The sequence below is a fragment of the Amblyomma mixtum genome, chromosome 1 (assembly GCF_055824585.1).
Source record: "Amblyomma mixtum isolate Tamu chromosome 1, ASM5582458v1, whole genome shotgun sequence".
NCBI classification, from domain to species: domain Eukaryota; kingdom Metazoa; phylum Arthropoda; class Arachnida; order Ixodida; family Ixodidae; genus Amblyomma; species Amblyomma mixtum.
This window is the reverse complement of record NC_143012.1, coordinates 105259111-105275949: the sequence shown is the minus strand read 5'-3', so window position 1 is coordinate 105275949 and position 16839 is coordinate 105259111. Positions and strand designations below refer to the sequence as shown.

The 16839-nt window shown below is 46.9% G+C and overlaps 1 protein-coding gene across 1 annotated transcript in view; it reads right to left on the bottom strand.

The window, feature by feature from the left end:
- LOC149367421 (tRNA:m(4)X modification enzyme TRM13 homolog) overlaps positions 1-16839 on the bottom strand; it is a 35588-nt gene that overhangs the window by 18117 nt on the left and 632 nt on the right. Inside the window, exons 2-6 of the mRNA XM_089574056.1 lie at positions 6421-6606; positions 6304-6341; positions 5787-5853; positions 3734-3805; positions 2330-2399 (exon numbers count right to left, since the gene is read on the bottom strand). Of these exons, the coding sequence (XP_089430182.1) occupies positions 2330-2399; positions 3734-3805; positions 5787-5853; positions 6304-6341; positions 6421-6606 (433 nt within the window). The remainder of the gene's footprint in view (positions 1-2329; positions 2400-3733; positions 3806-5786; positions 5854-6303; positions 6342-6420; positions 6607-16839) is intronic.

Sequence of the window (16839 nt, the reverse complement as noted above, 5' to 3'; positions counted from 1 at the left end):
ACAAACAAACTGGCAGTCATACTTTGAGCAGTGCGAGCACATCCCAGGCAGGGAGAGGCGGACAGGAAAGGGTGCTCAACTACCCACTTTATCTGAGAAGGCCAGTTCAAAGCAACGCCTAGCAGGGGAAAATAACCATACACACGGCGGCACCACCATCATCATCATCATAAGCCTGACTAAACCCACTGCAGGGTAAAGGCCTCTCCCATGGCTCTCTCCAATTGACCCTGTCCTTTGCCAACTGCCGCCACCCTATCCCCGCAAACTTCTTAATCTCATCCGCCTACCTAACTTTCTGCAGCCCCCTGCTACGCTTGCCTTCTCCTGGAATCCACTCAGTCACCCTAACAAGGACCAGCGGTTCTCTCGCCTTCGCATTACATGCCCTGCCCAAGCCCACTTCTTCCTCCTGATTTCAACTAGGATGTCATTAATGCGCGTTTTTTCCCCCACCCACTCCGCCCTCTTCAGATCTCTTAACATTACACCTATCATTTTTCTTTCCATATAATTGGTTTGTTCGCAGAAGGTTGTGGCCAAGTACTACACCAGGGTGGCCAAATCCTGTTGTGGTGAGGAAGTGCGCTGTCGGTTCTGGTCACCGAGATTAGGCTGCACTTTAGACCTGGTTATGCAATTCCATTGACACGCGTTTTTTTTTTTTTTTATCCGGTGGAGAATTGCGTGGCATTGGGACTCAAACCCCAGTCCTCTTGCATGCAAGGCGGATGTTCTACCTCTACGCTATCGCTGCAGCTCATGGGGGCACCAACGTGCTAATAAATCAGGCTTAGGGCCAGGCTGGGTCACATCACACCTTTTCTCCAGACAACCAGAGTTGGGGGAAAACATCAAGCACCCTGCGGCACATGAAGCAAGGAAAACACGCTAGTACCACTCATGGGGAATGCCACCAGACAAAAAAGAAAGGTCCTAAACTACGCTTTAATTGTTGTTTTGCCATTTTTCTCTTCCTTTTATGTGTTTTTCTGGGTTTTTTTGGTTTTGTGTTTTGTCTGGTGGCATTCTGCATGAGTGGTACTAGTGTGTTTTCCTTGCTTCATGTGCCGTAGGGTGCTTGATGTTTTCCGCCAGCTCTGGTTGTGTGGAGAAAAGGTGTTGGCCATGTTAGTCTTGTTTTGCTCACGCACAAAGTTCAGAAATGTAATGAAAATGTGTGTGCAGTGATTTCTTTTGACATTGCGCTTCTGCTTTGTGAGGGAGCTTTCACGTTAGGTACTTTTTGGTTTCTTAGGTGACGTGTGCATTGTTCGGAGGTGCTTTCGTGCCAGTCACCTCATTCGCCTGTGATCTGTGTATGCTGATTGTGGATGCTAATTCTGGTTCTCCAGTTCTTTCCTGGTGTTTGGCTTCTGTGATGTGGCTGGGTGCAGCGTATAAACGTGGGGAGTGATGCAATAAACCTCAGTTGGTAGTTGGCGCCTGTCAACCTGTTGTTTTGCGTTCCTTCTTGTTTTCATCCCTTCCGTGCCTTTCTGTTTCAAACACACAGCACACATCAGCCAGAAGTTACCACAGGCCAGTAGACAAAGACATAACTGGAAATGGCCAAAGTACGACTGAATCCCAGTGCTCTCCGAGCAAGTTCAGGTGGGTCTCTTTTGACTGGGAGTCCCTGTGAATACCCCCTAGCACAAACACAGAAAGGGGGTCCTAAGATAAATAACTAGGTATCCGAAAACACGCATAATACAGAGAGCCTGTACACCGACGAACCACCCGATCGCATCACAGCAAAAAACTTAAATATTATTCCTGTCACACTCAAACCTTCGCTCCCTTTTTTTTCCGAAAACGGTCCACGAGTGGAACCAGCTTCCGGCAAGCATTGTAGAATGCCCTTCTACTAAAGCATTTATGAATGCTCTGAAGTTGTAACAGACGAATACGGAGTGTTCTTGTGATTGCTTTTTGTGTTTTTGCACGCAACTTTGCAGCATCTATTTTTGCTTGTCAGTGCATATCATTGGTTCTGAAAGCAGCTTGTTGTGCCTTGATTTGTTTTGTGCGTGTCAATTATGTTGTTTTTTTTTTCTTCTTATCTCCCGCTCCTGCTTAACGCCTCACCTAGAGGCTAGCAGTACTGTGTAAATAAAGTAATGTCACACCTTCCCTCCCCTACTGAGGCCATCAATAACTGTGGCCAGTGTCAACTGGTACAACCGAGCACTGTAAGCCAAAAATCTGCCTTCCTTTCGTGTCCTCAAGAACAAAGTTTTTTGGGACACACCCCTACAAAGTTCCTCTCCCTGGAGGCTACCAGAAACAAAGAAATGAAACATGCTGGTCAGGCATGCGTACATACCCTCGAAGATTCTGTCAATCTTGTGGATGACCTCCCACAGTTTTTCATCTCCAATGTCCTTCAACGTGGGCTAAACAAAAGGAAAAAGAAAAAAAAGGCCTTTCTTCATCATTTCAATTGAACGGCTGCATGACCACCGTGGAAGGTGGTCACTGCGCGGGCAAATTATTATATAAGCAAAAAGTGTCATACACACTGCCAACTCTTTTAAATTCATTCCACATATCAATTATAGATTTACATACGATTTACATACGATTTACATATGATTTCTGTACGAACCCTACGCAAACATTTCATTGACAATCCTTGCTTACCATAACAACTAAATGTGTTATCTTGCCTTTTGTTATGTTTACCTCTCGTGACTATCAAGTGCCATGCATTAATTTTGAATGCTGTCCTTTCTGCAATTTTTTTTTTGTTCTATCGCTGCCTGCATTGTAGAGAGGCTGCGGGCTTCAGTCAAGTCACTTGGTTGTCAAGCGGCTTTTATCCACAGTCTCCCCCATCATTGATGGAAGTAAACAAGTTATTATTATTGTTTATGAGGATTCTAGATGGGAGACGCGTATTCAATTAAAGTCACCCTCCCCCTAACTTCCGCCCTAACTTCCTGCTCCTACCTTCTCTTGGTATCCAATCAGTTTGCATTTGCACTGCACATCTTCCTCTTGATTTCCACTGGCTTGTCCCTTAATGTCACACCCTCTCCTTCTGCTTAAGCACATGCTTTGGAGCTCATCCCCTGAGTGAAGGCAATGTCGTCACCAAATTGTGCACCATCATCATCATCAGCCTGACTGCGCCCACTGCAGGGCCCCTCCCATGTCTCTCTCCCAATAACCCTGTCCTTCGCCAGTTGCGGCCTCCATATCCCCGCAAACTTCTCAATCTCATCCGCCCACCTGACTTTCTGCCGCCCCCTGCTATACGCTTGCCTTCTCTTGGAATCCACTCCGTCACCCTTAAGGACCAGCGGTTATCTTGCCTTCGCATTGCATGCCCTGCCCAAGCCCATTTCTTCCTCTCGATTTCGACTGGGATGTCATTAACCCGCGTTTGTTCTCTCACCCACTCTGCCTGCTTCCGATCTCTTTGAACGTTACACCCATCGTGTTTCTTTCCATAGCTTGCTGCGTTGTCCCCTAGGCATCAGGAGTGGAGAAAATGAGACGAGAAGCAATAATATCTACAGCCAAGATGCCACACAATGTTCAGAAAATCAGACGACACCACAACAAGGACAGCTTGAGCCAAAGAGCGAAACCTGACACTTCTGCCCGAGTTCATCCAAACAATGAGCTCTGAACCAGTCACAAAACCTGGCTGCTGAATTTCACCTTGGTACATCAATTAACCAAAATGCTGAGGTTAACCTCACGGACAGGAAAAGACTCGCACCTTGGTCACACATGGGTCCCCCCCAGCAGGAAGTGATGCTGCACCTGAATTGATATTCCTCACGAAGAACTCCTGAAATGAGTTGCAAAACATTTCTTTTATGAGCACACTTCTTCTCGGACACAAATGAAGGCAAACAGAGAAGCATGCCAACAACAACAACAACAACAACACACTTGCCGCCAGAGAATGAAAGCACCCACCCTGCCTGGCTTTTTTCAAAATATTTAGACTCTTAGAAGACAGGACATACATGAAGAACACTTAAACCAAGGAATGCTCCCTCTCTTCAATTGTATATCTGACCGCATAGACCACAGTTTCAAAGTACGGGAGATTGCCTCAAAAACTGATGTATTTCGATTGTCTTTTTTTTCCCAGAACAATACGCGATTGGAACAAATTGTCTGCAGACACTGCTGGTATTGTCTAATGTTGTCTGTTCTACCTTATAATAACCATTTCACTTTTGTGGTTCTGTGAAATTTTTGTCTGTTTTTTCTTTGTTTTGATGCAATTTGGACTTGTTTCCATGGGTGACAGTGCTTATGTTATGTTTGTTTCTTATGTATACCCTCCCCCACTGTAATGCCACTTGGCACTGAGGGTAAATAAATAAATATATATATTTGTGGTCTCCATTAATAGGAGATTAACATACATTTTAAAGGTGACTGATTAGAAAGCAGAAGAAAAAGCAACCACACGGTGGGATGCAAACCCATGGCCTCCAAATATCGTGCTCTGCCAACTGAGATACTGCGATGGCTCTGGTGCTTTTCACTGTCTTCTTAGGCACACTGATGAAAGGCCACTCAGACACATTCAATGCCACAAAGGAGTGTAGACACCTAACTTTTGGTGCCTGCTTGTGACGATGCACAAGACATTCCTATGCACGAATTACCACCTGGCATTCTCCTACGACCGCTACATAATTCTTTCTCGTGCTGTTTCAGTTTCAACAGCCGAATGAGGACTGTAACGTCAAAGAGTGCTTTTATGTCACGTGAGGCATGGAAAAAGTCACAATATAAACGCTGTTCCCACATTCGTTGTCATTCTGGCTCTTGAGGAAGAATGCCTTCAGCACTGTAAAGAAATACAACGACGAAGCAGCGATCATATCGCATTTTTTCCGTGCCTCACGCAACATAAAACCACTCTTTGACGTCACAGCCATCGCTTGGCTGTTGAAACCAAAACAGCATGACAGGAAAAACAAATTAATTCCCAGTCGTAGGTGATTACCACATGGTGAATCATACGTAGTAATGTCTTCTGTATCATTGTAGAGAAGAAAACATGTCACCAAAATTAGGTGTCTATACTTCTTTAATGGCCTAAAAACTTACTGCCTAAGTGTTAATGCCATTAATGGCCTAATTTAATGGCATTATAGCCTCACTGCCATTCGTGACCTACCGAGTTGGCCACAAGTGATTTCCCCAATCAATACGCACTATCATTCCTATTCCACACGCAGAAAAGAACTTCCTACCAGTAGCAAATGGGTTAATAAAACACGTTGTGGGGGCTAGTTGGTGATGCATTTTCTGTTCTTGAAATTTAAACACTGCTAACTTTTCAGACGAATACACAGATAGACATGACAGGACGGGCGATCCATCCTCTTTCTGTGTATATTCCTCTAAAAATGTAAGCAAATTCATCACATCCAGTGAGACAAGGCATCTCTGCAGATATCAGCTCTCCTGACAGATACTCTTGGCTTGCGTGCTGACACGAGAGTTGATGCCAAGCAAAACTCTAGTTTGGGCGAGTTGGTTCATGGTGAAACAAAAAACTGGTAATGGCACAAGACACGGGGACACAGGAGGCACACAGTCGGTCCTATCTTTTGTGTGCCTTCTGTGTCCTCGTTTCTTGCGCCTTTACCAGTTTTTTCTGATGTCAAGCGACAACACGCAGCATTTTCAGCAAAATTATTTTTATATTACAATTGAATGACTTTGCCGAGATAGGATGAGCCCATTAGAGAAGTCCTTGCAGGCGCTGTAGATACCACCGACTGCGCAAAACAAGCTCTCACGTGGTTCTCCTTCCTCTTGGCGTTGCATTTCTTGAGGTGCTGGCTGAGCAGGGCTGCCGAGCAGGTGCTGAAAGGCGTCATACATTTCTGTGAGTGCAGCACGACCGAAGGATGTTTACCTCGTGTTTACCGCTGACACAAGCGCCGTCTTTCGTACAGTTTTAGAATTCACCTCTGCCACATTCTTTTTTCCGGTCCCTTTTCATGCCTTTGTTTTCAATGGGAACCTTGAAAATGCCTGGACAGGCGCGCGTTTTTATCCCACTCCCAGGTCTGGCCCATTGTTCGCTGCGGAACACAGCTCGGAATTTTGTGACAGCACATTTGTCATGTCCGCAAGCGACGGCTACGAGTGCGTTCACGACAGATATGCTAGCTGTTCTGGCCTGCCTTTTGCTCTCAACTCAGCGGAAAGGAGGATGCAGATGGCCTTCAGAGCGAACAAAAAGGGCAGCCTCACTGTATAAGAGCAGCTCTTCTTCCAACCGCGTGGACTCAAAATACAACGAGTGCTCACTGGGTCGAGTCCAGGGGACAGGCGATCCGGCCGTGGCCCTGCGATCGAAGCGATGGAGGGGGGGGGGGGGGGGGGTCAGTCACCTGGGCGCTAGGGTCCGCTTCGGGGTCTACTCACGTCTTCCGACAGCAGCACGACGTGCTCGCCGCAGTAGCGCGAACCGGACACCGGTCGCAGCCGGCAGCGCCGACCTTTCTTCGGCACGACAAGGCACACCGGCTGTCGTCGCTCATCGTCCACCGACCACCACAACACAAGACGCAGCTGCCATGCCGCTTCCCTGCAGACGACTCCCGATGGAAACTAAAAGGCATCGTCTGAGCTATTAAATTGTGTAAAAATGAAATGTTCGACCGCTTTTAGAAAAAAGAAAGAATATGTCACGTTCAAAATTATTTAAATTCGGGTGGTGCAAAACGTGCGAGTTTCGCAGCAGTTGCGGACGGTTGTTAAGAGATGGCGCTAGCTACCTCATTTGTCTAAAGCCCCTCAATGGAACAACAGTTTATTTAGGGGCTTTACATTTGTCACATTTGTCGGAGGGAGGACATGAACTGTGCCAAGGCGAGTGGGTGGTCAGGGGACTGAGGGGACAGTTGGTAGAGTTGTTTCGTGCTCCCGCTGGTCCCGTGTAACCAGTGTAACACCGTCGGATGGTAGCTCAAGTGATGAGACTCCGGGCTCCTCGCTTGAAGTGCAGCGTGGAACGTAATAATAGCGCATCGCGCTTTACAAAACCCAAATCTTTTTCAATACGCACCGTGAACAAGTAAAACTGCTGCTGAAGTGCCAAAAGACCGAAACAGTTGCAAGCAGCGAACAGCAGCAGTCAGAAGACGTGTTAGACAGTTCTCCTGCTGATAGGTCTGCCCCGTAGTTTCCACACAGTATTTAAACTAATTCATTCACGACTTTTCCCTTCAGCTCTGCGTGCTTATGTTTTCGTCTGCATAAATAGTCTAAAGGATTGTTGAGATGCAAGCGACTGAGCGGCGAGTCGCAGCGAAAATTTCTAGCGTCTTGGAACTTCGCCGCTCATCGCCGTGACCACTCAAAGTAGATTTTTTTTTTTTTTGCGCCGCGGCGGCGCTTGCGGTTTCGCTTTCAGGTAAAACAGGCATAAAACGCGCGGAAGGTGTCGTCTGCTACAGCTGTGGCAGTGTGCGCTTGCGCGTTGCAAGCGGCCGCCAAAAGGATCGCTAGCTATCATCTCAAGGTAAAATGAGAAAAAGGTAAGGCAAGGTATAGAGTTAATATAACCAACTGTGTGGTTAATATAACCAACCAAGGTGGAACAATACTTATCTTTGCCACATACGGCAGTGGCGGTAACGCGAACTAACGGCGCTCATCGTCTGCTACACGCGCAGCGGAGCGCCTCTGCGCATATACGTGCATTATTTGCGATACCGCTGTTCTGTGGAATGAAGCAGGCAAGTGATAACTGCTCGTTATGCTGTTTGACGCGATAATAAAGGGCTGAGATTACCAAAGGCGCCGCGAAAGTGTCCCCTTACGCGCGCATGGTCTCGCGAAGCGATTGCTTTCATGAACAAGCAGAAAAGGCCACTTTAGTCCTTTCATGACAGCCGATGAGAAGCAATGTTTTTCTGCAAGAAAGAGAATTACATTCTCCATAAAAAGCGGATTTGAAGATGCAAGGGTGAAAGAGCGAAATAATCTCATGTACTTCGTCTGGCCGTTTTGCAAATATTAACTGGGGCTGAGCACAAATTTATTCGAGTAAGTTTAATTGACCACCTTCATTGATTTCAACTGCGACACTTGAGAGAATTTGCATGACACATTTTCGTCCTTCTGGACGACGGCAGAAGTGTAGAGCCACAGAGACGGTTGACACGCATACTTGCCGGCGCAGCGCGAAGTAGGTTTTCGAGAGTTCCTTCTCCACTCTGTTCCACGGTCGAGGTGCGAAGAGCGAATGTTGGTGAGCAAGCAGTTCATTGTGGATTTACCAGAAAGTCAATCCCAACCACTGAAAGTAACAAATTGGAATAATTTTAATGGCAACTTAGTACAGGTAGACATAACGGAGCACGTGCAATCATGCAGGATTAGGGAAAGGAAGAAACATTTGCCCATCAAAAAAGCGCACCAGTCGTCCACTACTTGCACTATGACACCATCATCATATATAGCTTACGACTGCAGTTGGGCAACTCGATCGCGAAGGAGTTTCGACTAGGCAGTCGTGGGCTGCATTTGTCCACACCTGTAATGCACCAGGCAGCTGGACGCTTCCCTCGTCGCCTGAATGGGCCGGCGCAGACGGGGCATGGGAGTGCGCAGTCTGTCTTTGGTTTCTGTGGAGTTTGCTTCGGTGCTCTTAATTTAGGTGGTGTGTGCGTGAAAATGTCCGGTGAAACGAAGTCTAAGTGTTGGCTGCACTTGCGCAAACTCGTCGGACGCTAATTCTAAGTCATTTTTTGGCATCGCATTTTGCATACACACTTAAATACAGTATGCCACTTTTGCTTGCGAAGCGCTGTCTAATTAAAATGCAAGCTGTTCTTTTTTGCCTTCAGTGAAAAGCTGCATGTGCACTCTATGTCCTCACAGCTTATGTTCTCGAGGAAGCCATATAAATATGAGCAGCGAAAATCTCAAAACTTTGCAACAAAAATCGCGTTCGCATCATTCGGGTGTGAAACTGAGGGAAACCTTTTGGAAGCTATAGCAAAGGGCCTCCACGCATTGTTAGTGCGAAAGCATTGCTTGTCTCATGAGCGGCGTGTACAGGACATGTCATCAGAGCGTGTCCGCGAACGGCCAATCATCCATCTCGGATTACTTCATAAAATATTCGATGAAATATTATCATGCAGGAATAATTAGGTCACTAAGATGATTAATTGAAAGGGTAAATAATTAATCTGGCAAACTAATTAATTATGTAAATTAACCAAACACTTAAGAAATTAAGCGCTAATTTTATCGAACCTAATAATTGGTCAATAACTTGTAAAATTTAATACACAATTCAGTTGCATTGCATGCAGTTAAGTCAACAAATTGGTTACTTAACTGGACAATTAAATTACTGACCGAATTAATCAGCCTAATTAGTGAATTACTTCTTATATTCATCGCCATTTTATTGAATTATTTATTGAATTATCTAAAGTAATTAATTAGTACTTTGGTGTGCTTACTAGGCGCTCCAGCAACGGGACCCACGTCTTCGGATGCGATAGAACCGAAAACACGACTCAGAAGCGGCAAAGGCATAAAATACCGAACACGCAGCATCATAATGGGCAGCAGTAAGAGAAATGCTTTCGCATTGCTGCGCCCATAGGTAGACTTGAGTGCCCCCTTGGAATCTTGAAGGGATAGCTTCCCTGCGCCAGGTTTCAAGACGTCAGCGTGGCTGCGCCTCAGCCGCGTCGGTGCCGGAGGGCATAGCGGTTGTCATGGCAAGCGCCGCAGCTGGGATGGGGCCTCGCCCTGCCTGGAACTTCGTGCGGTTAGCGTGACTGCGGCGGCCGTGTCGGCACCGACAGTTGCGCATGCGCAGTAGAGCGGAGAGGAGGCGAGGCGGTTGTAGATAAGAGGCGTTTGGCGGCGCAGCCCCCGGCAGGGATCTCGGGGCAGCTGTTGTTAAAAGCCGGACTGGCCTGCTCTCCTTCCAAATCCGAGCTGCTCCGGGCAGGGAAAGTCATCAAAACATCAAACTCAGGATAGACAACCTTGAAATCTCAGCGGTCAAAGAACTAAGGATCTCGGGAATGCGACTGCAAAGCAACCCAGTAAACCACAAACCTCCCAGAGATGTCCAGATTAAGTCTGAACGCCTATGTACTGAGGCAAAATATCTCAGACGTCTTATTTACCAACCTTTTTTCGTTGAAAAGCTGGAGACGTACCCACGACATTATATCTGCCTTAACCTAGACTCCTCGTAGATATTACTTGTCGCGTCCTGGGTATGTAAGTACACATACATACATACATACATACATACATACATACATACATACATACATACATACATACATACATACATACATACACATATTCTTTATTTCTCTAAAAGAGAAAAAGGCCCCTGGGCAAAAAGCTACTCCAGAGTAGCTTGACTAGGCCCGGGGCCCATTACAAGGCAGCAGGGCATATAGAATTCGGACATAATAAAGCACAGCATCAATTTGACTACTGCAATTTCGAACGCAAAAAAAAGACGAAACTTATAAGGGGTTGTTTTTTTTTTACCAGTTAAATCAAATTGTGAGATATATAATTTAAGAATTCCATATTTTTCAATCGTTCGATATTTCGTGTTGCCTTACTGCATTTAAAGTTGGAAATTGCTGTTGAATACAAATTGGAGGCATGACCAGCGCTGCCTGTGTTTTCGTGTGTCTTCGTGCTAGCTTCACGGCAACATTATCGTACCTAAAAAGAACAAAAATATGGGAAGTAGTAAAGACATTAAGGATAGTTGCCGGGCCAGTTGGTACATGATCACACCGTAAAGCAGCGCGCTTACACGGGACGAAGAAAGAAGGCACGCACAAACACAGCGCTGTGTGTGTGCGTGTCTTCTTTCTTCGTCCCGTGTAAGCGCGCTGTTTTACGGTGAGATAGTAAAGACAAATCTGAATGCACACCCATCATGTTTCTGACTCAACTGTACGCAGTAGGGTTTAAAATGCCAGTCACTTTGGTCAGGATTTGCATTTTTATTTCATCACTATTCTTACATTCAATTTATACAGCCAATGCAAGCTATCTGAACCACACTGAAAAGTGAGGACACACTGAAAAACTTTTTTGTTATTCAGCAGCCAGGACTATAATGACCATTTTTTTTCTGATTAAGCATGTTTTATTCAACTTATTCAACTATTTAAAGTACAAAAATTGGTTCAGCTCAATTGTTGGGAGTTAATTTTCCTCAAAAATGTGTTAAATCTGCTAATCGCGCTAGCAATGATAATTAACTATTGGAATGTTGAATTGAGGAAAGCTTTGTTTGGCATTTGTGTAGCTGAATGTGTGACCTCATATTTCTTGGGAATAAGCTTATTGAGTCCAACTTTTTATCATCACCAGCCAATGTCCACTGCTGGCCAAAAATTTCTCCATTTAACCCTGTCCTGTGCCAGCGGCGGCCACCTTATCCCAGCAAACTTCCGAACCTCATCTGCCCACCTGACCTGATCCGCTCTGCTGTGCTTGCATTCTCTCTGAATCCAGCCCGTTACCCTAATGATAATTAGTTGTCTTGCCTTCATGTTACATGCGCTGCCCATATTTCGACTATGATGTTTTTAACTTCGGTTAATAACAACGTAGTTGAAATAACAAAGCCGGCATGGGTCAAGGAAAAAAACGCAATTGGAAGCCAACATGGTACCCCTTTGAAACTCTGCTGGAATTCAACTGGTCCCAGTTGGGGCCAAGGGGGAGGCAAATTGTTCCAGTTTTCCAGCAACTGGGAAACATCGTTTACCATATGCTGAAAACTGGGAAACATCGGAAAACTGGGTTGGGAAACATCGTTCCCAATCGAGGGCCAAATGGGAGGAACTGGGGACCAACTGGGAAGTAAGTGGTTCCATTTGCGGGTCAAGTGGGAAGCAAACATTCCCAATTGACGGCCAACTGGGCAGAACTAGTCGTGCGTAAATGGGAAGTTTTTTTACGGCTTGGAGGGACGATGAGAAGGAAATAAATGCTGCTGTGGCTCAGCAGTCACTAGGCGCAGAAATGAACGTACTGTGAAATTAGATTGAAGCTGGTTTATCGGCGATCATCAATCCGATAGCACTGTGTGCACTGTATGCGAAAGTGCCGGTAAGCGCTCTCCTGGCGAATAACGCCACTTCCCTCAAAACTCTGCACTGCGAGTTTAGCATGGGTCGCGCTGCAGCGAGCATATCGTGTGCCCACGTGCACGCGATACCGTGTCTGCTGCGAACCGGCGGCGGTTCGGAAACCGCAGTGAAATTGTCAACGCCGCCATCGCGTTGACTTTCGTATCGTATTTTATCGATAATAGCGCGAACTGCGCATGGCGATTACAGCTGTGAAAAAAGTAATATGCTACAATTTAAAAATTATTAACTTATTTTTCGTGCCAGAGCAACCAGGCTACTAAGTATAAAAAAGAGACGATGCAAACATGCGTCAATTTCGCACACTCCGCATGAGGGTCGGCCATGGCGGCAGTGGTTGAGCGCACGGCGTGAGCAATTTCTCATCGTGTTCCGTGGGAACGTTGTGTTTGAAGAACCTCGACATAGAATTAATTATTCGCTTATTATTGCTGGCGAGATTGTTCAATAGTTCTTTCCTTGATGGAGCTGAAGGAAGACAGTTTGCTTGCTTTTACTACTCGGCGAAGTGGACCCGTCAGTACGAATTGGGACTACAAGTCGTTTTCACCGGCTGGGATCATGACCTTTCCTGGCGCGTACTCAGTCTCAGTGCACTCATTGAAGTGTATTTTATGGTATTTTTGCGTTCGGGAAGAAAAAATTCTAACGCATTTATAGGCACGTTATATTTTTACGATCACTCGCTTGACTGTTTTGCAAACTCGCTGTGTATTGAAACAAATGCTGGTGATGTATGCAACTGACCTCTACTACCGAAATGTGGGCATGCGTTGGGATGTTGTGCCGAAGTGCGTGTGCAAGCACACTCCGCTCAGCACGACTGCCTTTTAGTGCCGCAGGGGCAACCTTTGACGCTTCATAGACTTGCGTCGGTAAAATGGCGTAAATTACTGGGCTTGATTTGTTGTGGTTGCTGTGCTATTCTCTTCTCACCTATAAAAGTGAACAATTATGCTTTCTTTTGCAGCAACCCGGACTTATTGGGCTCGGCAGAAGAGTATTGATGCCACCGCAACTGTAAACCTGACAATTATGCTCAACGAGAAGATTCAAGATTCAGTGAAAGCGTCGAGCACAATAAAACACTGTTGCATTCAAGTCATCTGCAGTGTTTTGGTCTCCCGTGATGGCCATGTACTCGCTTACTCAACTGTATTTGAGCTAGCTTGGACGTCCCGACGACTCCATAGGGAAGTCTGTGACTGGGATGCAGTAGGCCTCCGTTGCATCTGGAATTGTAACAGGTGCCAGCTGCATCTTGTATTGCAACTGGTTTAAGGAACAAATTTCCAGTTGCAACAACTGAAAATGTGTCCCTTAAAACAGTTGGACTGGAACCAGTTAGAAATTTTCACATGGTTATTGGTCTATGTATAGTCATATTCTCTTTACAGAGACGTCTAGACTACGTAGACTGGGCGTACTTACACCGTCCGCAAATATCTGGCAAATGACGAGCTGGATGTCTGCACTACGTACTATACCGCGGACTCGACCCCAATTTTGGTGTTGTAGGTACGTAGATTTTTCGTAAACGGTACTAAAATGTATGTCTAGTGGAGGTGTCTAATGGCTAGAGTAAATATCTCGCGGATGTCCATGTGACATTTTATGGTTTACTGGGAAAAAGCAACGTCCGCCATGAGCCTGCCCCAGACGTCGACTCCAATCATTCTGCAGCAGCCCCGGGTGCCACCAACCTTCGACGCTTCGCCTGGCGCCGACCCCGAAGAATGGATGGAGCAGTTAGACCGTTTAAAGGAAGAAACAGCGCGACGAAACACGGACACACGAAGAAACGACACACACACGAGCGCGAAGTTCAACAGCGCTCGTGTGTGTGTCCTTTCTTCGTGTGTCCGTGTTTCGTCGCGCTGTTTCTTCCTTTAAATGCATTACCAACTAGCCCGGAACCTTGCTGTTCTGAGTTAGACTGTGTAGCTCTCTTTAACAACTGGGACGATTCCATGAAATTAAGGTACGCCTTCTTCGCCTTGAACAGACCAGCAAGAATCTGGTTTGAGAATGAGGAAGCTATAGCCTTGCGAACTAGGAAACCTTCAAGGAGCAGCTTCTGAAGACTTTCACAAACGTTGTGAGAAAGGAGAGAGCCCAGTAGCTGCTACAGTCTCGCATACAACAAGGGGGGGGGGGGGGTACTGCGCACAAAGAGACAAGGACAAGAAGATAACACAACAAGCGCTTGTTGTGTTATCTTCTTGTCCTTGTCTTTTTGTGCGCAGTACCCCCCCCTTGTATTCACCATGATTGACCGACTAGCCCAACAACGTACGCTCGCATACAACACCCAAACGAGACCGTTGCAGTATACACTGAGGACTAAGGTATTTGTTTGGGCTAGTCGGTACATTGTTAAAACTGAAGGCACAGCGCACGGAAGACAGGACTAAGGAAGGGACAAACACAGCGCTGACTTGCGACTAAAATGCTTTATTGCTTACACGCAATAAATAGGCGAAAAAGGAGCACAATCAACAGATACGGCATCAGTGATGATTGTCAAGAAACACAACAAACAAAGCACACAATCGCACCCTACACTAGCGTACTTAACTGCTAAGATAGTCAATTTCTTTTTGTGTTAGCGTGATGGAAGGCTTGCTGACGCAATTGTCAAGACCCCGGTGAATTAAAACAGCTTCAACTATTTCCCGCGTACGTTGGTCCTTATTTTTATATACTATTGTAGTACGGTTGAAAAAAGGGATGAAGCGTCTCTTCCGGCGTGCCGACGCAAACATGAAGGAAGAAGAAAAAGTAATGCTGCTTATGCGAGGAGTTAAAGAGCAACTATCTGTCGGCCTCTTCCGCAACCCACCGAAAACCGTCGCGGAATTCGTAGAAGAGGCATCCACCGTGGAAAAAACCCTTGATGACAGAGCCCGTCAGTATGACCGCCAGCAGCGGCCCGGACAACGCTAACAACAATGACCTGCAGGAGGTTATACGTCAAGTTGTGCGAGAAGAACTCCGACGATTGCTGCCAACGAGAACGCAGCCGCAGCTTACATCGCTCACTGACGTCATCCGGGGCGAAGTTCAACAGGCCTTGGGTGTGACGCCGACCACCACGCAACCTCTGTAGCACCCAGCAATGACTTACGCCGCCGCAATGTGTCGTCCTGCACCTCGACGACGGGACCCAAGCCCCTATCGCCCTCAGCCAGCTGCGTTGGACCGCCGCCCTCTCGCCCCAACCCGCCCGTCCTACGAGAGTCGCACACGGCCGAGGAAATACGTGTGGAGGACACTCGACCAGCGCCGCCCACTATGCTTCCACTGCGGCGAAGCCGGTCAGATTCTCCGGTACTGCCCAGACAGGAGAATGGGCATTCGAGGGTTCCCTTACGACGCCCCACGACCCCGACCCCGACCCGGCCAGCGACCAGCCGAAATCGAGGAGTTTTTGCGTCGCGAAGAATATTCATCGCCGAGCCGTCTATCACGTTCCCCGTCGCCATCGTCACCGCGCTTTGTATCTCCTAGCCGAGGCTACGCCGTGCGCGGATGCTCCCCCAGTCCTCGAAGGTTAAACTGAATAAAGCAGCCTCTGGTGGTGAGGTTGCTTCTGAGCAAAAGAACAAAGATCCTCAATCGACGAAAATGCAAGACAATGCCTCAACTACGACGACAACACCGACTACGACGCGGCTAGACTTCAAGCTTTTACCACCGCCTAGAGAAGTAATGTCGAAGTACGCCCACCGCAGCCTCACTGCTCGACGAAGCCGAGATCATACACCGAAGACAACGTGTAATACGAAAACGCGAACAAGTGACCTTGAAGTTAGGGTCGACGGTCACGCGGTTACTGCCTTGGTCGACACGGGAGCTGGCTACTCCGTCATGATTCGGAGCAATAGCGAAAACAGGACAAGGGACCAAGAACGAGTAGACACACACAGCGCTACTCGTTCTTGGTCCCTTGTCCTGTTTTCGCTATTGCTCCAAAGTATGAACCAACAAGCTCGAATTTCAACGTTGTTACTCCGTCATGAGCGGGCCACTCGCTGCCCAACTCAGGAAAGTAACAACAACTTGGGATGACCCGCCGATCCACACCGCAGGTGGTAACCTTATTACGCCGTCTGGACGCTGCACCGCGAGAGTTACAGTAAATGGACGAACCTATGCTACAACCTTCCATGTCCTACAAAAACGCTCCCGAGACGTGATTTTGGGAATTGACTTCCTGAATGAACATCGATGATCATCGACCTTTGATCGAAGTCGATCAAACTTTCCATGTACAGAGCCATACCCAAGCAACCACCGATATCCTTCGGACGGCCGACAGAGGTCTTTTTCGGATGTTCTGTACGTCCGCTGAACATCCGCGAACAGCCGGTAGACGTCCGTCAGCCGTCCGAAAGGTGGCCAAAGGTATACGATTCGCCCGACGCCGGACGTCCAGTTGAGTACGTCCATTGGCGGATCTTTCTCGAATATTCGCATATATGGTGCATGCGTGCTTTATTCACTCCGCGCGATGCAATAAAACCAAAAACAATTTGATGCATAGCACGCATATTTTATTGTGGTTGATGATACATCAGCAGAGCAATGGGTTATATTCGGAAAATTTCTTAAAATGTGACTCTTCAAATGTGGCAAGCTTGGGACAAAGATCCGTAATCTTCCCACCCACAGA